The sequence below is a fragment of the Haliotis asinina genome, chromosome 1, assembly GCF_037392515.1.
Source record: "Haliotis asinina isolate JCU_RB_2024 chromosome 1, JCU_Hal_asi_v2, whole genome shotgun sequence".
Taxonomy (NCBI): domain Eukaryota; kingdom Metazoa; phylum Mollusca; class Gastropoda; order Lepetellida; family Haliotidae; genus Haliotis; species Haliotis asinina.
In genome coordinates this window covers 42,206,483-42,228,104 of record NC_090280.1, presented here as the reverse complement: position 1 = coordinate 42,228,104, position 21,622 = coordinate 42,206,483, and the positions used below count along the sequence as shown (strand labels likewise).

Below are 21,622 nucleotides of genomic sequence, written 5' to 3'. Positions count from 1 at the left end.
AATGCCAGATTGTCAAATAGAAGCCTTTTCATCTTGGTACGAATTGATAATGAACCCCAACTATTTGACATTATGCTGGAGAAAGTAATGGCATTATGTTGTAATTATTCCAAAATGTATGTACAAAGGGTGAAGAAGAGGGAGGTTATTGGAAAAGAGGTGAAATGGGTTTGATTGAAATGCCTATCCATTTGTTTGCATCATTCTTGTTTGGTGCCACCTTCGGCAGTGTTCAAGCAATACTATAGCAGTCTGTAAACAAACCAGGACCAGACAATCCTGTGATTGATGAGTATTGACCTTGTTATTTGGGAAAAGATGGCATCAGCCAAGTCAGCAAGTCTACCACCTGATCCTATTAATCGCCTCACACGACAAGCTTGGATAACTGAAGACAGACCCTGACCCAGAACCTCACTGGTCTTATCCCATCCTATATTCACTTAACACTTGATTGTTGATTTGCAAAATATACAATGGCTTTACAGAGAGCGTCAAAACAGTTTCCAAAATGAAATCATGTAGGTTTGTTGAAACACAAAATGTCTGCCTCCTGGATAGAAGTGTTAACAGGACATGTTAGGGAGAACAGAGGGGACTTCAGTCACTGAACAACAGAGTTGTTCAGCTTCTACAAGGCAGGGACGAGGTAGCTACACATGTTGTCTATTTGCCTTCCAGAACCAGACATGTTTTTAGGAAACTTGATATCTGATTGTTTTATATGACATTGCTGCTTTCCTTGTAGTTGGATGAAATAATTGGATTTGAAGCATGTTCAGGAAGCACTGACATCTAAACTGTTTAAACTAACATATCATGGTGTTTTTGGGCTTCGGTGGTAAAGTGATGTAAATTATGCATACATATTACATTTTTCTGCTGTGGCATTCTGTTGCCACGGAACTCAGAAACAGTCCTGATAATGCAATCTATACATACATATTGCAAGAAGATTCTTGTGGCGCCGTATATATTTTGAATTCTCAAGAATAATTCTTTTTGTATTTACTTGGAATCCTGATCAGCATACTGTGATGTTTCGGTACCGTTTGGGGATTTTGTAACTGTCATAGCTCAACTGTTATGTCAGAAATTAATTCTACAGCATATTAAACATGAAGCATTCATATCAGATATTATTTTTCCTTTTATATATTTCTGAAATTCAATGTGACTTCAAGGAATCTTGACAGAATGGTTTGGCTTTGTCAACAGATTTTTGAAGTGAAGCTTTCTGTCACTCCAGATATTGACTACCTAAAGGGACAAATAGATTGAGATATACGGAAAGTAGATGGAATAGGAAAAATTCAGATAGATGTATCTTTTTACAAAAGTAATTAAACTATGTCTGAGGAGGAGAAAGGAGTCTTGATCCACTGACATTTGAACTGTTTAAACAGGTCGCTGTGGAAAGTAGGTTGATAGGAACATACTGGACACTGATGGAGGATTGTCGAGGGTTTTGACGAACCAACCCACAGTGTAGACAGAGAAATAAATATATATCTCACTGTGTCTTTGTCCTCAAGAAAAGGCTAGGCTTAATTAAAAGTAATTATGTATTAATTAACAATGGCTAATTTATCTGTTTCGACACAATCCTTTTTAAGTTCATAATATTAGATATGATGACATGTTTTGAATAAATGATTGGTTCAAACCTAACATAAAATTCCATAGAAATATTTTTTATTTGCTTTGAAATGGGGTAGAAGATATTGGTTTGAATCTAAACAAGCACTATATCAAATGTAATTATATCAACTGTATTTTAAACTGAGTTTAGAACTCCATAACTCAAAAAGTAAAGAAAGTATGTTTTCATGATTAGATTACAGCATCTATAACACAAAATCCCAGATTATCATTGATGCCCGTTCTGTTACTACCCAATCAGGGAACACGAGTCAGTAAGTGGTTAAAGTGTTTGCTCATGCCACTGAAAGGCTGGGTTTGATTCCCCACATGGGAATTAAGTGTTAAGCCCATTTCTCCCTCTTTGACATTGGTAGAATATTGTTACAAGTGATGTAAAAACAAATTCACCCACTCAAAATTGCATAGTGCACAATGAAATGCTGTAGGATTTTGTTAAATTTCACGCTTAATTATACCCTAACAGTACATGAAATAACTCTTTATCACTTTTTCTTCAAGTCATGTCATGCATATTGATGGCAATATGCTGTGTTTATCATTTCAGTTTTACGTGATGAGTTTCGAGAGGTACCGTCTTCTGCGACTGTGGCTACTGGCGAGACTGCTACTTTCCACTGCAAACCTCCGAAAGGGGAGCCGGAACCGAAAGTTTTGTGGCGAAAAAATGAAGACCCTTTGACGATAGATGGCCGAATATCTATGAACAACAATGGTGACCTAGTAATTGAAAATGTCCAAGTTACAGACGGTGGGGAATACACCTGTCTGGCTTTAAACAAGGGAGGCGAGAAACTCAGTCCACGTGCAAGACTCACAGTGTTGGGTAAGTTAATGTGCTATGCACCCTACATTATTACCCTGGTCAAGCAAACAGTGTGCACACAATTTTCATCCTCAACTCCATGGGGAATATTCAACAATCTCATCCTTCTGGGTACCCATATGCTGCAGGATGAACTGAGGTATATCCTAAAGAGACACCTAACATAAATTGTCCTTGAGTGTGGGTCAGAAGAGGACTAATGCTTAGTTCATGAATGTATAGCTTGTAACAAACAAACATATTTATTTTTTAAGACGAGCCCAAGGGAGACCAGAGATTTCGAATCTGACTTGCTTCATTTAGGGCTTTAGCTACTGCAGGGAAATCTAGGCTGTGGGGAAGACAGTGTGGTTCATGGACTGTGAGACAGACAAGACAAGGATGAGGATAAATTCACAGAGTTCAACTTCCTAACATGGTCACCAATTCATCAACTCTCCTCAAAACCACGACTGTGGCTTGTCGTAAATGTAATAGGATTTAGAAAATGGCATAGAATCAGTGTGTGGCAAAGTTAACACTCAAGTATTTGAATTAACTTTCAACAAAAGTTGATGTGCATCTTTCCCAGATGATGTACATGTAAGTTTATACTCGTGTGGTAATTGTGTTTGGTTGTCATGGTTCTGTTGGGTTTTTTTTTCAGAAAAACCTAAGATTCGTCAGCTCCCAGATGATATCCAAGCAAAGGAAGGTGATACCGTTGAACTAAAGTGCCAGGCTGTGGGTGACCCGGAACCCACAGTCACATGGAAAAAGCAAGATGGCCGAATACCCTATGGGAGGTAAAGACTAACTGAGCATTTTGGCAGCTTTATTCTGAAAACATGTTTTTACAAAAAGAAAATTCTGATGATTCAGGCATATCTCATGTAATGTGAGCCACAAGATCATTATCAGTATTGATTATTTTTGTGTGGAAACTAATTTGTTTAAACTTGTTGCTTGAGCTTGTCTAAGGGAGACAACTGATATATAGCTTACAGAGGGTGAAGCTGCAGTAAAATATTACATTCCATAACTGGTAAGATCTTGCAGTATTTTGGAAGAAGTTAGAACTCCGTTTTCAGCTGTTACCCTGTCAACCAATCGAGTAGCTTGTCTGTCTAACCAAAGAAGGGAGTAACTGGGTGTTTCGTTTCAGAGCGCGGCAGCTGAACGATGGCACTCTGCGGATAGAGATGGTACAAGCAGTGGATGACGGCCAGTATATCTGTGTGGCAGAGAACCTGGCAGGAACGGTGGAAGCTGTGGGCAGACTTTCCATCCAGAGTAAGTTGTTCTCTATTTCAAGATGTGATACACTTTAATAAAGCATTGGAGATAATAGTATTTAATCCTTGTGGCACTTGGAGACATATGTTGGAGTGAATGCAGGTTACGGTGTACACACTTGAACAAGTCAGAGCCCACCAGGACAAAGCATTCTTAGTGATGATGATCAGAACTGCTACGCTGTAACACTGGTTTCAGATACTCGTATTCCCAAGTACAAGTGAAGATCAGGGTTAGAATTGGTCTTAAGCAACCAATGCTAGTCATAAGAGGCGAGTAACGGTGTCGGATGGTGAGGCTCGCTGACTTGGTTGACACATGTCATCATATCACAGCTGCGTAGATTGACGATCATGCGGCTAATCACTGGACTGTCTGGTCAAGGCTTGAATATTTACAGATTGTTGCCATATAGCTGGAATATTACTGACTATGGCATTAAATAACAAACCAACCTACCATATTGCCAAATATTCTTTGTGCAAGAGGGCTGTGGGCTAAAGCCAGTTCCTCGTGCTACCTCACTAGATACCAAGGAGACTAGCATGGTTACCCCATTGAGATATAGTAACAGTCTCCAAGTCTACCGGTCCTATCTCCTTGATGCTGCATTCTGGACCATGTTTTGGTAAATTGGTGATGGTACCTCAACTTTCTGGTAATTCAGAGGCACCTATTGCAAGAAGAACCGTAGCTTACTTCCCAGATTACATGAACTTTGTTTCACAAAACTCATGATTTACTTCAGCGGATCCTTCCTTCCTGATCAAACCTCTGGACCAAGTAGTGGGTCTCGGACGTACAATAACACTACAGTGTGTCGTGACTGGAAACCCATCACCAACCGTCTTCTGGAGCAAAGGATCGGAACAGGTGATTACGTTCACAAATTTCCCTTGGTTAGCTTGAGGTATCAGATAATAGACAGTTGTCACAGGCTCGCATACCTACATTTCTATGTTTCGATAAGAGAATCAGATTGAATCAAAATTAAAAACTCTCTTGGTTGATAATTTTCAAATATTCTGTGAAATCATGTAGAAATACTAGTAAAGTCAACATGAACCTGTTTGAGATTCCTAATTAAGAGACGTCATTGCACCTGTTTCAGCCTCTGATGTTCCCCAACCAAGAAAGCGGCAGATTTTCTGTGGCAGAAGATGGAACATTTAGAATTGAGCGTGTGCAGTTTGAAGACGAAGGAGAATATGTGTGTCAGGCTTTAAATGTCATTGGTAGTGCCAAAGCTACGGCTCGGATTGATGTTAGGCGTAAGTACAATTCTCAAAAAGTCTCTCTTTAACTGATTGAGATATTAGTTGTGAGATCTTTATTCTCAGATATGCATTGCAACAGTTTCATGATGTATTGTTTGTGTTTCAGAGCGAACATATCTTAATGGCAAGTTTTGACCAAAATATACTTTGTGCACTCATATATATACATCCATTTTTCACAACGCCACAGTTTGGAAGAGGTTATAAGGAATAATGGCTCTGGGTTTTGTTAATTATTTCATTTATTTGGGGACTTTACAGATTATTTTCTTCAATATGCTTATGTTGATATTCTTAGTGTACAGTTTTGCTTCACAGTGTGTGATTTCCTTTTCATTTCTTTGTATGTTTTTGTCATTGTTGCTGAATTATGTGATATTCTGTTCAGTTGTTGAGATGAGCTCATCAGAACCTTATGTTTATGTGAGTTTATGTCAAGTTGTGTTGTGTCCTAAGTTTCTCAAGGTTATCCTGGAATTGATCACTATTATATATAGTGTGAATGAGGGAGGGAATGAGGGAGAGAGTGAGTGAGCGAGCGAGTTAGTGAGTAGGTGTGGTTTTATGGCACTTTTAGCGATACTCAAGCAATGTGGGCACCATGTACCCATGCAGCGATTCAAACCCTGTCATCAGCAAGGCAAGCAAAACCTTTAACTACTAGCTTACTCCATTGGTCCTTACTAACATGAAGCACAACAGAACACTGATCCAGAAAGCTGCAATGAAAACAACAAAGTGAATGTTAGGCTGTGTGGTCAATCACATTGTGTCAAGGTCACCTGCATATAGACTGTAGATTACCCAGGGTTCACCAAAACTGAAAAATATTTCAAGTGTTGTATGAGAACAAATGGAAACTCCATGTATCAAAGTTTGCCGCTGCTATGTGTGATTGTATATTGAACAGTAACTGTCAACCACTCCCAAAGTGACACATGCTATGTCAGACACATGTCAAACACTCACCAGATGACCAGATGATATTTGTACAATAAATGACTGGAAATCTAAACTTAAGCAAGAGAGAGAGTGTGGTCCAGTTTTATGCTGCATTTAGCAATATTCCAGCAACATCACAGCAGGGGACACCAGAATTTGACTTCACATATTGTACCCATGTGGGGGAGTCAGACTAGGGTCTTATGAGTGAAGGCATTAATCACTAGGCTACCCCACCACGACACCCTTTTCAGAGACTGTTACAAAGACACATTTCCCAGGAGCTGGAGACTTTCACCTAATTACTGTAGGGTGACATTCTCTTCTCACATTGTCTTTTTTCTTGTATCTTCTTTTGCATTCATATATCCTGCACATTCTCTGGCGTGACTGAGAAATGAGTCCCAGCTCATGTTTGGCAGCAGCTGAAACTATTTATTTATTGTCAGCGTAAGAATCTGTTCCGAGTGTTTTCCGACAGAACTGATATGATTTTAACGTGCATGCGTGCCAGGACAGCAACATAGACCTGTGTCTGGGTCAAGTTATTAAACTTTGTTTGCAATTCTGCTGACTCAGCCGTTTAGTAACTAAAGCCTCTTCAAATTTGTCTTTAAAATGCAACAAATTATGTCATATGAATCGTGAGATGAAGTAAAAGATGTATTTGAAATTGAAATTTGTAATAATATTATTAGGTTAATGCCAACAATTATTCAGTTCAGCTGCTCAAAGGCGTTGTGTTTTTTCATTATGTTTTCAGTCTCAACTCCCTGGGAATCATACTACTCTTGTGTCTTTACTACCCATACTTTGAACATAACCTGTTGATGTTTGTATAAGTGGCCTCTGAGAAATGACACTTGTCTGGTCTTAACCATTAAATGCAGTCATTAGAGTCTGTTTTTTAGGAGTAAGACTTGTTTTTATTGTGTCACAGTTTGCCCTCACGTTCTCATCTCCATGTAGGTTTGAAAATGATAGTTGTTATCTAGCCCAATGCAGTGTTATTTCATATCCACACAGTACTTCGCCCTTAGACCCTTGTGTATGACTTCTACCTTCTGACCACTCAGTTATAGCACTCCTTCCCATAATTTCAGAACAAGACTCACGACCTCCACCAATTATCAAGCTGGGTCCCCAGAATCAGACACTGCCGCCAGATGAAATGGCAATGCTTCCATGCCAGGCAACTGGAAACCCCCAGCCAACCATCAGGTGGTATAAGAAAGACCGACCGATCCTAGGCACCAATCCACGCCAGGTGATACTTGACTCAGGAACTCTGCAAATATCAGGTAAACCATTAAAACAATTGTTACTATTTAAAACTAAAGTCATATCAGATTATTTAGTAAATCATTAATAGACAGTTTCAAGCAGATACTATGTCTGTAAAAGGTATGAATCATGCCAATCTGCCAGTCACAGACTAAAATATTCTGATTGTCACTTAAATACAGAAATTTGCTCACTCAGTTTGTCTTCAAGATTTCACATTGAAATCCACTGAAATCCAACAAAATCCAAATCCCCAAAGACTTGAATTGTTGAGAAAATCTAGATTGGTTCATGACTGACATTAGGCATTTATTGTTTAGACCCCATTCTGATAATATTCTGTGACTATATCTTTTCAAATAAGACACATATTTTCAGGGACCAAATGTTAGCCTAACGTTTTGATGGCAGTTAAACTAATATTTTGTTACATTTATTTAATCATACATCAATTACCAACTTGACATTTCAGACGTACGGGCCAGCGACACAGACATGTATACATGTAAAGCTGTCAGTGAGACCGGAGAGACAGCTTGGAGTGCTTATCTTAAAATTACTGGTATGTAGGCATCTATTTGTGAGTGAGTGAGTGAGTGAGAGAGTGAGTTTAAGTTAATGCAGCACACAGCAATATTACAGCTATATGGCAGTGGTCTGTGAATAACCGAGTCCACACAAAATAGGTGATCCACCACATGAACATAAATCTATGTAAATAGGATACGATGACATGTGTGAACCAAGTCTTCAAGCCTGACCATCCATTAGTCACCTCTTCCGTAGGTATCTATGTAATATACTTATCTTACAGACATGAGAAAGGACCATTTCTCTAACTGCTACCAGTAAAAATCTGAAGGTTCTATGTCATGTTTGAATTAAAAAGCAGCTGTCACTAATATTGCAGATATAAGACATCAGTCTGTAAACAGTCAAGTCTAGATCTGACAACCCAGTGACTGATATCATGAGCATTTATCTATAAATGTCCACCTGATCCTCATGATCATTTTCAATGTCAGTAGTAGTCATCAGGAACATATTCTGACCAACACACCCAATGTTGTGTGTCCTCAGCACATAAATTACAGTATTTGTTATTTCTGTCAAATCCAATGAATTTGGTAACACTCAACCTGAAAGACAGAACTTGTGGGGACTGTCAAGAATATTTAACCAATGTTACACTGGAATGTGCATGTGACATTGTAGGTCGAGGTCCCTACAGACGGACACAGAAATCTCAGACGTTTCCCGGGAGACCTCTAAAACCTGTGGCAACAGATGTGACTGACACAAGCGTACATCTAACATGGCAGCCCAATACAAAGAAGAAGGGAGATTCACCAACATTTGCTTTCATTGTGGAGTATTTCAGCCATGAGACGGAAGAGGTAAAGAGACATGCTTTCTCCCACTAAAAAAATGGCACCAGGAACAGCATTGACTATTGTTTGTATAAAATCTCGAATTTGGAAACTTCGTTATCTATTATATAAACATTCGGGTGATTCTGTTGTTTGTTTGTTGGTCGAAGGCACAGTCAGCAATTATCCATGCATAAACTGTATGCAATCTGATGAGTGATAGCATGAGCACCATGTCATGCACTGGGTATACAGAGACAAATTGTCACCCAAATCAAGTGACACCATCCAGTGTATGTAGTTGTCTTTTAACAAGCGAAAGTTGGCTGTAAGAGGAGAAACCAATTTCCTGTGCTTACATCCCATACTGACATTACCACAGGCAGCAGATGTTGACTATCTCTGAATTATAACATTCGATCACTAACTTCATGTATGATTGAACTGTGTTCTAAACAATTTGTTCCAGGGATGGGTAGTGGCGTCCAATTCTATCACCCATGAAAGTTTCACAGTCCATGGCCTACAACCGGAGACACATTATGTGTTTCTTGTGCGAGCTGAAAACTCTCATGGAATCAGTCAGCCTAGTGAAGTATCAGATCCAGTTGTCACGAGAGGTAATGTTGTCATTATCAGACTACAAATTTATTCAGCATCAGATTTCATATACTTAGCTAGTCGTAAGCGCCATTAACACTGACTTATGACCATCTTAGCACTAAGAGAGCTTTCTAAATCTAGGCCCAGTGTGGGATCAAAATTCATTCTATCACCATCAAACCTACCAGGTACCCACATACTGCTTAGTGGACATAAAACATGTTTCAAATTAAGTTACTTGATGTATGAGACAACAGATGCACTGGACCAAACCCAAGATAATTCACATTCTCTCCACAAACAACAACCATGGTAATATAATTTGTGACGTGTGAAAAGTCTGTACCAAAATCTTGATGAACAGATGTAGGGTATGTCTATACATCTTTGTCAGTGTTCGTTAATTTGTCTTGGAAGAATGTGGTTGTATGTTTCATCCAATAATGAATGAAAACCTTGATGATACAGCCATTCTAGTTCCTCCTAACATATACTGCATTCTATTTCAGAGCGAAGAAAACCTAACAAGAAAATCAATTTGCCCAAGTCTGTGATTAGGGAGAAGCTGGATGGAATGGTTGTGGAGATCATGAAAGGGGAGGCCATCAATGCCACGGTCATCAAGGTCACATGGAGGGTTGGTATTTCAGATAACTTCAAGAAGCCATGGAGACCTGCCTGCCACATTGTAACTAATCTTAATGTCTGGGCACAATAAAACCAGAGTGATTGTCGGACTAGAACAATTACTTCAGTGTTTAAGGAACAAGTTTAACCCTATATTGTTAGGGGGTGATTTCCAAACTGAACTAAAATGTGAAATCAGTAAATGATGACAGGAGATCAAGGAAGTCAACCATTTTGTACACATGTACTAAGGGATATCATTAATTTAGTGCATGACATGCATGGGGAGCACTTACTTCGCGCAAAAATTTTAAGGGGGATCATTCAGATGGTACATGCATATGTTGCAAGGCGGATAGCTCCAACTCAGACTTTGTTATAATCTATCCATTTCAAATTTTACATTTTATGAGTGTTTCAATTTTACTGACAGCTACAGCTAGTAACCAGTAATGGCATGTTGAAAAAGCCGCACAATAATTAATGGATTTAAATTGGTCATATTCACAAGAATGTCATTGTGTAGACACTAAGTGCATGTATTTATCATGTTCCAGGTTTTGAAAGGGCGAGATGCGATTGGTGGCTTTATCATTGAATATAAGAAGATCACAGATCTTCGGCGAATGACCTACGGGACAGTAATCACCAAGAAAGTCCTGGACCCATACAGCACCTCCTACATGCTCTACAACCTCCACAGCTATGCCTGGTATGAAATCTGCATCAAGGCCTATGGTGGTGAAGTCAAATCCCAGTGCAGCAGTCCTGTTAAAGTCCCCACGAAGGAATCAGGTAATGCTAGCTGATGTTCGGCTCTTTCGATGAATACATCAAGATTATGGGATTACACCAGTATACGGTATAAGCAGTCAGGGATTCTGAATATTTTTGCAGTGGAGATGGAGCACAGTTTCTTGAAAATGTCTTAAAAAATATTCATGATAAATGTGTTTGGCATATATGTGAGATGTTTTTCTGGTAAACAGAAACCTTCTGAAGCTTTTTGTGACAGGATATACCATGTGACAGGATATACCATGTGACAGGATATAAATGTGACAGGATATACGATGTGAATAATTACACAATACAAGCCAGACTTGTATCATAGAATTTGACTTAAACTTAGTCACTGTTAATATATAATTTTGATATGAACAATTCCCTTCTTATTGAAATATTCAGAGTCAAAAGGTCTCAACTGCCATTTTTGGACAGTAAGGGTTTGTCAGAAGGGGCAATATCATGGCTTGGTTACCATGAGACAGATCATGAAGGAGTCTTTAGCAACTTACTTTCTGTTTCAGTGCCGTCTGCACCCCCAGAAAACATCATCATCCACAAGGAACAGGAGACTGTCATCCACATCCGATGGTCACCTCCCCCGAAGCCAAAGAGGAATGGAGATATCCAAGGCTATGATGTAAGTTGGCCTCATTGTCAATGTTTTTGATGAATTTCAGTTGGCGTCTGCTTTCACTACTTCGTGTAACTATTTTAACAGTCCTTGTGGTGATGCTTTCATCACATCTTGTGGTGAACCAACATAACATGTAAGAACAGAGAAGCGAAGTTTTTAATGTTGCATTAAAAATTATTGCAGTGTGCAAATTTTGCACTGGTCTTGTGCTCCCTGGCTAGTAAAATTTCATCAGGACCACGGAATGATAAGTATCAGTGGTCCCATGGCCAGTGAATTTGAGATAAACAAAATTATGTTCTTTTGTTGCAGATATACTGCATGGACAATGACCGGAAACACAACTGTAGCCTGTCTACCAATGATACGACATCAAGTGCTCTTGTCAGGAACATCGATGCCGACCTTACCTATAGGATACGACTGGCAGCCAAAACCAGCAAGGGCCTGGGTGTATGGAGCAAAACATTCGTTGTTGGTAAGTATTATTAGTATATTATAGTAAGTATTAATAATAATAGCCCACTGGTATGTTGCTCATATCCAGACACAATGCCTGCTCAAGACGCTCCATACATTACCATCCCCAGTCATAGGACACTATCGGACATTCCGATAGTTTTTTTCAACTCCCTGGGAATTATACTTGTTGTTTGTTAGATGTCATGACCTAAACACTCACATTGCCATCATATCCTCACAGGTAGACATTTTACAGCTTGGTGAACTGAGACAATGTAGATCTAAGTATCTTGTTCAAGGATACTATGCAAATGTACTTCATGTTTCTTTACTTTTTTCACACTCATGACCATTAAGATCTTGTTTTGACCAACCAACACTAGTCATAAGAAGCTGCTAATAGGATTGGGTGGCCAGCTTCCTGACTAGGTTGATTCATGTCATCATGTTGAAGTTGCTGACACTGATGCTCATGATATCAATCACTCAAGTGTGATGACTGACTCTACAAATTGCTGTGGCATTAATGAACAAACAAAACAAATATATTTACTCTCATGGTCTGTAGAAGCTCTTCAGTTTTGTCCTTCAATTGTTGACTTAACTGACCATACAGAAGGTCACACGCAGATTGTCAAATGTCAGTCCCTAATCCGTGTCCTCACAGTCTGCCGTGCATGACATCTCTGCAGTCTCTAATTGCTAAATGAGTGAAACATTTAAAATGCAATCCATAATTTGGGCTTTTTAGAAATCAAGGCCATGGCACAATATTGGAATGGACTTAATTAGTGAAGATATCCTTTCAACTTCAGCTCTGTAATGCTGCTTCTTAAGCAGGCCACCAGCCTAAATGTCAGCAAGCGCCCTGCCAATTACTGTTATAATATCGTTTGTTGTGATTTATGGCAGGATGAAAATACCATGAGCCTAACCCCTCTAAGGCATTAAATGCCGGGGCCATTGGCTACAACCCTGTCTGGGCCCCTTGTAACAGGCCCACATGGAAAACCCCACTCAATTTGGATAATACCCATCTTGATTGTAATTTTCTCACGTCAGACGGACAATTAACACTGGGATATGCCTGATCCTGTTGTTTCGAAGAGCATCATTTAGCTATATGCTGATTTAACTTTATTTTATCAGTGAAGAAAAGATTTTCCTCTTGAAATTGCCAGTTTGACGTAAATGTTTTATAACCTTGTCTAGAAGTTCCAGATTTGAATCTCATAATGTTTCAACTTATTCCCAGATACTGGATTAGAAGTCTGATGTAAGTGAAAAACTTCCTGTTTGGGGTGACGTGTTTCAGGAAAAACAGTTTTATTGTTGAGTTATTTCCAACAATTTACCATCCAATCAAAACCTGACTGAAATTGAGCAGAAACAATTGGCTGAAAGTCTGTGGCAGTGTCATTCAATCTTGTCATTTTCAATTGCTAGCCATGGCTGATGACAAACTCAAGTCCACGTTTTCCCCTTTCGTGGAGATTGGACCACTCTGATGATGACTTTCAAATTTTCTGAGTGTCGCGAAATGCATAATCGTGACTCAGACAATTGATGCACATTTTGTTCCTGAAGTGACAGTTACGAGTAGAGGGAACTTGCAGTGAGTCACACGAGAGAAGGGGAATTAACCGCCCCTGTCAGTAACTCTTTTGTCTTGGAGGGAGAAAAGCCTCTGGTATTTGTGCCTCCTTGTGAAATCTTTAAATCAGTGAGATTTCTGCACAGGACCAAATCTGTCGAGAACTTGTGTCCCAGACACTTGAGGATGAGATTTTCACAGAACTGGAATCAGTTCTTCTTTGAGTTCGCCTCTTGTTCCTCATCTTCTCCTCTTCTCGTCTTAAGGTTTCGGCTGCAGATTTGTGTTTGTTTACGATGAAGGTATTGACAATTGCAAGGAGATAAAAAGGAATTAAAATCTCTAAAGGTGACTCAGAAATGGTCTTCCTTGACGTGGGTGATGTGACTTTGTTTGAAATCTAAAATCCTCCTTGATTAAAATTCAGAATAAATCTCACCCACTGAATTCACAGCAGTTTGTTTCATCCATCTTCACCTTAGGTGAACCTAACCCATATTTACACTCTTCGCATGAGGCGTACAAACGGATGTGACAGCATGGGGTGAAATGTTTTTAAATCATCTACAGTGTAAAGCTGAACGATGGCATGATTAGATTCCCGAGATAACAGCATCAGCCTCGTAAATACTCCTTTATCATGAACCATTTGGAGTCCTCTCAATGTTGCCGTCAACACTGCAGGACTTACTGGGTCGGGATTATGATTGTGAGATTGTTTATGATTAGATTCAAGACAATTCCATGCAGATAAAACAGAATTAAAATCTTAAAATGTGAGTCATCATGGAACAGACCAAGACTCCATGCTGTTGGCCATCGCAGATAAATTAGTCTGGAGGTGTATTAGAAACATAAAGCTGACACTTAACTGGAACCTTCCCCTCTTTTTAGCCTGGAAATGAGGGATTTAAACATTGGATTCTCATTGCTGTTCTTTGAAATGCCTTTTTTATGATAAGAAGGTGGAGATGTGATCCCGAAGTTAAGGCCGTGGTGTCCAGGGCTTGTCATTACTATTTCAACATGCCAGATTTTACTGATGAGGAATGAAAGCCTTCATCGCCTGCTTCCATGTTAGGATCTTTCTCTGAGATTTTTTTTACAAAATGCAAAAGGTGAAAATTCAATGAGATGTTATAAGATGGTTTGATCAGTTAAAATCAGTTAAAATCAGTTAAAATCAGTAGCTGTTTATTACCCTACAGTGAAATGGATGAATCTATGACATCAGATGAGCAATGGTGCGTTGAGTTATGGCAGTGTTCGAAATACTGACCTGCCTGACAGCCCAGGACAGGTTATTTTCAACATGGACTGCCAGATTCACAATTTCACCTGCCCAACGGTTGGGTTAAAATTTAGACATTATGAAGCTATGCATCATATTTCCAGATACTATTCACCCACAAAAATACAGGGTGAATTCCATTCGGATGATAAACTAAGTCGATTGTCAAGCCTAAATAATTTGTGGGCAGGTAAGTCTTGGTCACGGCTGTCAAGTTTTACATCTAACCAGCTCTGTGGTCTGGCTGAAATTTTTGTGAGTTTCATTCCTTGTTTGTAGATGCTAAGCAAACATTAAATTGCCGTATGTATTGTACAAAGTTCTCGGACTTCTGGTTTCTGTTTACAATCTTAGTCATTCTCTGACATGCAACCCTGGACAGGTTTTGTTAGTGCAGACAAGGGCAGTGGGGTATCCTAGTGGGTAAAGCGTCAGCTTGTCACACTGAAGACCTGGGTTCGAATCCCCACATGAGTACAATGTGTGAAGCCCACTTTGGGGGTCTCCAGCCATGATGTTTTTAGAGTATTGCTTAAAGCAGCGTAAAACTAAACCCATTCTGTCAGTCAGTAGTGCAGACAAAATCAGATAACACTGTCTCCATTTCTTTATAACGACACTCTGAATAAGGGTCATTTTTCGTTTAAAAATGTGTCAAATTTGATCAGGCTTCAATCAGCGTGCAATCTAGCTCAATACATGTTTTAAGAAAGATTGAAAAACTTAATAAATCATGGTTCAGTGTAATGAGAGATCTTGAAAGATCTTTTTAATTTCTAGTTTTGAGTTAAAGGCAACAAATACAATTCTGTCACAAAAGAATTTTAAAGTCAATTCATCCTTCCAAAATTAGAACCTTGGCCAATAAGCTGATGTCTTCATCAGAATGCTGATTTTTAGAATGACCAAATTAGTGTCATTAATCTGTGATAATTAAGTTTCTTGCTGTGCTAGCAAAAGACTGCGCGTGCTGAAATGACACACGAGTGTCGGGCCCAGTCAGTAATGTGTTTAAGATTGAATTCTTTCAGTGTCACCTCTCTGACAATTCATCAAACAATTGTTATTGAGGAAAGGAGAGGAATGTCATCAAATTCGGATTTGATGACGAGGATGCCACTAGTGGTGATATTGTGCGTTATTGTCCAGGCATTTCCACGTGAAATTGTCTTTGTTTGCGCTCATTCTTCACTAAGAAAAATTTACATGGTGGGGGATTAATTCACACATCCAATTCCTATGGGAGAGGGTTTGGGTCAAACCTCGTGGCAAGGAGAGGATGGTTGGGGGGCATGGATAGAAGGGGGTGACAGTAATGAGTCACAGAATTTAGCTTTTGTCACTGTGGAGGAAGGACACTAGATGTTGAAGTGTGTGCTCAGGTTCACAAGTAAATTACTTCACCGTCTTCAACATCCTTTCAAGAGGTAAGACAGTTAGCTGACATGCTTTCTCATTGTTATTGGACAGTTTTTTCAGCTACATCCTCATTTTCATAAGGACGCTCTCCGAAGCCTGTCGTCGTTGGTGATCAGGCTTGGAGACAAAGGGGATATTTCATGGGGGGCTGACAGCGCCACAATAGCAGAGATTACGATAGCTCACTGGGCGAATCGTCCCCCATTGTTCCTGGATTGACTGCTTTGTTTTCATCAGTGGGAGGACTGAAACTCATTAAGTGGTTTAATTAACTAAAGCCATCTCATCCGTTAAAAAGTACAATGTTGTCTTTTGGAAATGTCCTTAGGAAGGTGAAGCGGCGGGGATAATTAATTGAGGTCGGGGTCTAGAGTGTGCTGCGCTTCACATGTCCAATCTTTGTGTTTATTTCGCCAGGCGTAATGATACAATTTGACTGACAATAATTGTTCAGTTTTCCTAACGCTGTTCTTAATTTCATAATAACCATTGAAGAGTTGATCGCTCGGGCGAGTAACGAACCTGTGACTCGACTCTTTTAATTCATACCATTAGCTTTCTTCATTTTCTCTTCTGATGAGTTATGTGTTTGACTTGTGACTCTGAGATAACTCATGGCACCCCACCAACCAAATTCCACACTCTTAATCATAACTGAATTTTTTCTAATCCATTTAGCATAAAATGCAATCCTTTTAGCGAATTCCTATTAATGCTACAAATGAACTTCTCTCTTCCAGATTGCATTTTTCTGTGTTAATTAGTTCTGGTCAGATAGTTTAATTACAAATTTTGAATTAAGGCACACTTTTTTTAGATTAAGACGTAAAATTCTCATTAGCAGAACTGATTGGCAGTGATGATGAACATTTTGTTTACTCATGAGTAGATTCCAGATTTATAGTATTCTCCCCTTTAAACCAAAGGCATTTGTCAACATAATGTTATCTGTCCAGCAGTTTGATTGGACTTTTTTCGCTTCATTGAATCTGGGAACATTCATTAAGAAATTCCTCGAAACAAAACATGTGCAGATCAGGTGGATGCATCTGAAATATGTAAGTGAACTGAAAAATATGGACTAGAACAGGTAACTAGATTATTTTGCTGATTAAACTGGTTTAAACATTTGTGTGTTGTTTTTCAGGACCGGAGCAGCCAAACATAATGAAAGAGCCTTGGTTTATAGGAATGTTGATAAGCACAATCGGAGGGACGCTGTGGCTTGCCCTCTGCATCTTTAGTGTATGGCTGTGTCGCAAACGGAAAAATAGGAAAAAGTTGGCTCAGAATGGAATGTACAGCGGTAAGTTTTGAAAAGTTTGTTGCTTATTAATTGAATGATGTGTAATCACACACAGATAGGAAATGCTGTTTTCCCCATGACAATTTTGATTTTATAAAAGCTATTTCCCATAACACAATTTCACATCCAAACTATTTTTCATATGACTGCTGTTTGTAGTGAATTCCACAGAGAACTTTTCTTTAAAATACTATTTTCCATAAGACTATCTTAGAATTATAATTATTTTACCGTTAGACTACATTCTATTTAAATTAAATCGAATGCACATTAGAATCTTTATTAAATGAATCTGGCATTCTTTTTTCACTTTTTCAGCTGTACCAGTTCACAAGTCAGACGAATCAGCTAGGTATGTTCTCAACTACATTCTGAATGCCATGACTGTTAAATAGTTTACTGACCATACTTCTATGTATATCATTTTTTGTTAAGATTTACTAACATTTATGTGCAAGACTAGCAATATCTGCACAGAAATTAACAAATAATACTCGCTCCAATAACACCATAGTGTCATCACTAATTTGAGAGTAACCAGTGAACACTAGCATATAGTAAAGTCAGAATAGTAACATGGCCTTTTGGTTAATATTTACCCGTGAAGGTCTTGGGGTAGAATAGGCCTTTAGCAACCCATGCTTGCCACAAAAAGCGACTATGCTTGTCGTAAGAGGTGACTAACGGGATCGGGTGGTTGACACATGTCATCGGTTTCCAACTGTGCAGATCGATGCTCATGTTGTTGGTCACTGCATTGTCTGGTCCAGACTCGATTATTTACAGACCGCTGCCATATAGCTGGAATATTGCTGAGTGCGGCGTAAAACTAAACTCACTCACTCACTCACTCACTTGTTTAATATTTTTGTGGAATCATTTTGTCGCTTCTGTTCATGAAGATCATGTTGATGAGGACCCATTTCAGTATCATTAAAGACATTTGTATGGAATTCCACAAAGGAATTTTTATAAGTTCATGTAGGTATACAAGACAAATGTTATGGATAACAACTTCTTTATTTACTTGTCACAATGTTCCTGGACTAGTTCTTGTCCGTTCAGGTTAGGAGGAACTAACCCAGAAATGTCTTGACAAATAAAGAAGTCGCTATTCTTAACATTTGTCTTGTATGATGACCCATGAAGCTCCGGTGTAGAATAGGGCTTCAGGAACCCATGCTTGCCACAAAAGGTGACTTGTCATAAGAGGTGACTAAGGGGATTTGGTGGTCAGGCTTGCTGACTTGGTTGACACACGTCATCGGTTCCCATTTGCGCAGATCGATGCTCATGTTGTTGATCATTGAATTGTCTGGTCCAGACTCGAATACATACAGGCCGCCACCATATAGCTGGAATATTGCTGAGTGCAGCATAAAACTAAACTCACTCACACTTATGTGACATTTGTATGTTTGTCAAAGAAATATTCCCTCTGATGTTTCCAGAGGTGGCAATGTTTTGTCCCGAGACGACGTAGTGTATGCCCAGAAGGATGGTAACATGCACAGTAACCTATCAGGTTATGGTGTTCTTCAATCGGACCTGGCTTCCCTGCTGGACTCTGGTAACAAGGATGTGGAACTGAAGGACCAGAACATCTACAACTCTGCTGGAATGATGCCTCAGATGAAGACCTTCTACCAGAAACCCAACTCTGTTCCTGTCTCCGTTGCCCCGTATGCCACAACCACCCTCATCAACACCAGCAACCAAACTGGACGACCTATACAAACCAGTGTAGGTAGACTCCATCAATTGGTAGACAAGGATAAATCTTTGTTTGTAATCCCCACTTTATGTCCTTCTGTCTGGAGCATAGTTTACAGTCTTAAGGTTAGGTTCACCAAACTTACCATATAAAGTTTTTCAGAATTTTATTTCTTGCTGTTTCTATGGAAACATGACTTAATGCAATATGTGTTGATGGTTGCCTTGTCCAGAGCATATCACTGAGACTGTACATGATAGGTTGACCAAACTTACACACAAGTTCATGACCAACAAGTGTACATTTGGCTGTTTTAATGTTTATCAGAATGTCATTTCCATGTTCCAGTGTGGGAAGTGGGGATATGTCAGCACAACTAACTTCTACAAGGAACTGCTGTATTACACGACTGTCACATGTCTGTTGGTTGGTTTCCTGAAGTTGAGGTTGAGGTTTTTCTTGCAGGGAATGGAGAGTGCTTTCCGCCCAATCAACCATGCGTATGTGCACAGCAGTGCCAGTGGATCTGGAGATAGCTGCCAGAAACCGGAACTACGGACCAGTGATTCCAACACCGATAACAGCAGACCCAACACAGGATGTACCCATGATGAGATCCAGTGCTTGGCCAGCCCTGGCAGCGACAGCGGTAGCCTCACAACAGGTACGTCACTCTTACACAGTTTTGACAATTTCATAGTTACGCTGTAGTTTACCAGGTTGGCAGATCCCCCAAACCATTAGTCATTCCATGTGATGAAATGAATTTGATGGTCAGATTAATAACCTGGTTCTTCATACAATAGTGGTGATTGTTTCTCGCAGTTTCAATCACTTGATTGTCTGGTCCAGGTTTGTATTTTTACAGGCAGTGATCCGGTCACTGCAGTAATTTGTGAAATTAAACATCAAACAAACTTTGGCAGACGATAAGGCATTTTAACAGACATCTAGGTAAATGTTGCTTTTGTTGTTTTGCAGATGAATATGGAATGCCTGTCAAGAGGACAAAGAAAGGATCGAAGCCATGTTGCCAAGGAAAACAGGCCATGGTCAACTGGGCAGAACTGCTTCCACCTCCCCCGGAACATCCCCCTCCAAGCGACATTGGAACGCCCCCAGAATCACCCATGAATACTCTCAACAGAATGGAACGTCAGCGTCAAATGAATAACCGTAGTCCTCTTTCTCCTGTCTCCAAGATCTCAGCATGTTCTTGCCCAGTTCCTCACGACAGAATGCCTGCAAACATAAGGTGTGTGCCGTACTCCGATACTGAGTTTGGAACCCAGCCAAGGATGCACGATTGTCGGCCATATTCTCCCAAACAGCTCAATAACAACCGACAAAGGACTCAGTCTCCAACACATGATGGGAGGGCCCAGTCCCCTCGTGGGTTCATGTACCCTCCTTGTCACGGGGGAGGTAATGACTGTCACATATACCTACAGCGTCCGTACCACAGTGACGCCGAGCGAACACACGTGCCCATGCAGGCTTACGGACCCACGTCATTACATGGATATAAAATTAAACAGATGGAGAATGATCTTAGACATTTAAGCGACCCTGAACAGGGTCCTCTTCCTCCGTCTCGGATGTGTCCTCATAGCATGAATTCCACAGAGAACCCCCTGATGGACCGGGCATGTCAGTCGTCGCTCCCCAGCCTCGCCAGTGAATGCATGCACTCTCCTGTGTGTCATGGCAGGTAGGACCAACATGTGCATCATTTACAAATCCAGATCATATTGTTGCATACTGAAAATCATTAATAATGAATTTGCTTTATAGGCATTCTGTGTAGGTGGCGAATAATGTTTTGTCATAAAGTTTTGTCATCTCATTAATAATGAGAGAAGCTTGAAATTAGTGTGGAAAATTTGATTGTCCCCACTGTCATTGATCAAGTTAAGTTTATTATTGTGTCATGTTCACTGTGTATATAGAGGAGTGGTGGGGTAGCCTAGTGGTTTAAGCATTTGCTTGTCACCCTGAAGGCCTGGGTTTGACTCCCCATATGGGTACAATGTGTGAAGCCAACTTGTAGTGTCCTCTGACGTGATATTACTGGAATATTGCTAAGAATGGCATAAAACTATACTCGCTCACTGTGTATAAGCAGAAAATATGACATGTCACAGAGCTCACAATAAAGAGCATTTAGAGCTTCTACCCAAATCAAGAGATAGGCATGGTCAGTTTGAGAGAAGTTAATCAAACAGTTATGGTAGTCACCTGCCAAATGTGACTGACCCTTAGTTCTTTGTAACTTTGCCAAAGAAACACATTGCTCACCATAGTAATGAACATATGCAGTAAATCAAAACCAACCGTCCAGAAGAAGGCAATAACTTGTGTACCATCATGTACATTCTTCATCATACCAGTACCCTTTCAATATGTATTACTTGTAATTTCTTGCTTCTTATGTCATGGAAGTTAGATCACATATCAAGCTGCTAAAGTTGAGTTTGTGAAGATACACAGTGAAACTTCTATTACCAGACACAATGCCATGGGTCAAAATTGATTTCATAATGAGGA

General features: G+C 39.7%; 1 protein-coding gene across 9 annotated transcripts in view; it reads left to right on the top strand.

Annotated features, from left to right (window-relative positions):
- LOC137291609 (roundabout homolog 2-like) overlaps positions 1–21,622 on the top strand; it is a 284,596-nt gene that overhangs the window by 251,804 nt on the left and 11,170 nt on the right. For all 9 annotated transcript variants that reach the window (XM_067823018.1, XM_067823057.1, XM_067823051.1 and 6 more), the window contains 18 exons: positions 2,210–2,488; positions 3,135–3,273; positions 3,633–3,760; positions 4,512–4,636; positions 4,875–5,034; positions 7,086–7,283; positions 7,739–7,828; positions 8,482–8,663; positions 9,106–9,256; positions 9,749–9,876; positions 10,424–10,661; positions 11,177–11,292; positions 11,602–11,767; positions 17,203–17,361; positions 17,680–17,713; positions 18,813–19,104; positions 19,541–19,739; positions 20,057–20,786. In XM_067823018.1, coding sequence (XP_067679119.1) covers positions 2,210–2,488; positions 3,135–3,273; positions 3,633–3,760; positions 4,512–4,636; positions 4,875–5,034; positions 7,086–7,283; positions 7,739–7,828; positions 8,482–8,663; positions 9,106–9,256; positions 9,749–9,876; positions 10,424–10,661; positions 11,177–11,292; positions 11,602–11,767; positions 17,203–17,361; positions 17,680–17,713; positions 18,813–19,104; positions 19,541–19,739; positions 20,057–20,786 — 3,514 coding nt within the window. The remainder of the gene's footprint in view (positions 1–2,209; positions 2,489–3,134; positions 3,274–3,632; positions 3,761–4,511; positions 4,637–4,874; positions 5,035–7,085; positions 7,284–7,738; positions 7,829–8,481; positions 8,664–9,105; positions 9,257–9,748; positions 9,877–10,423; positions 10,662–11,176; positions 11,293–11,601; positions 11,768–17,202; positions 17,362–17,679; positions 17,714–18,812; positions 19,105–19,540; positions 19,740–20,056; positions 20,787–21,622) is intronic.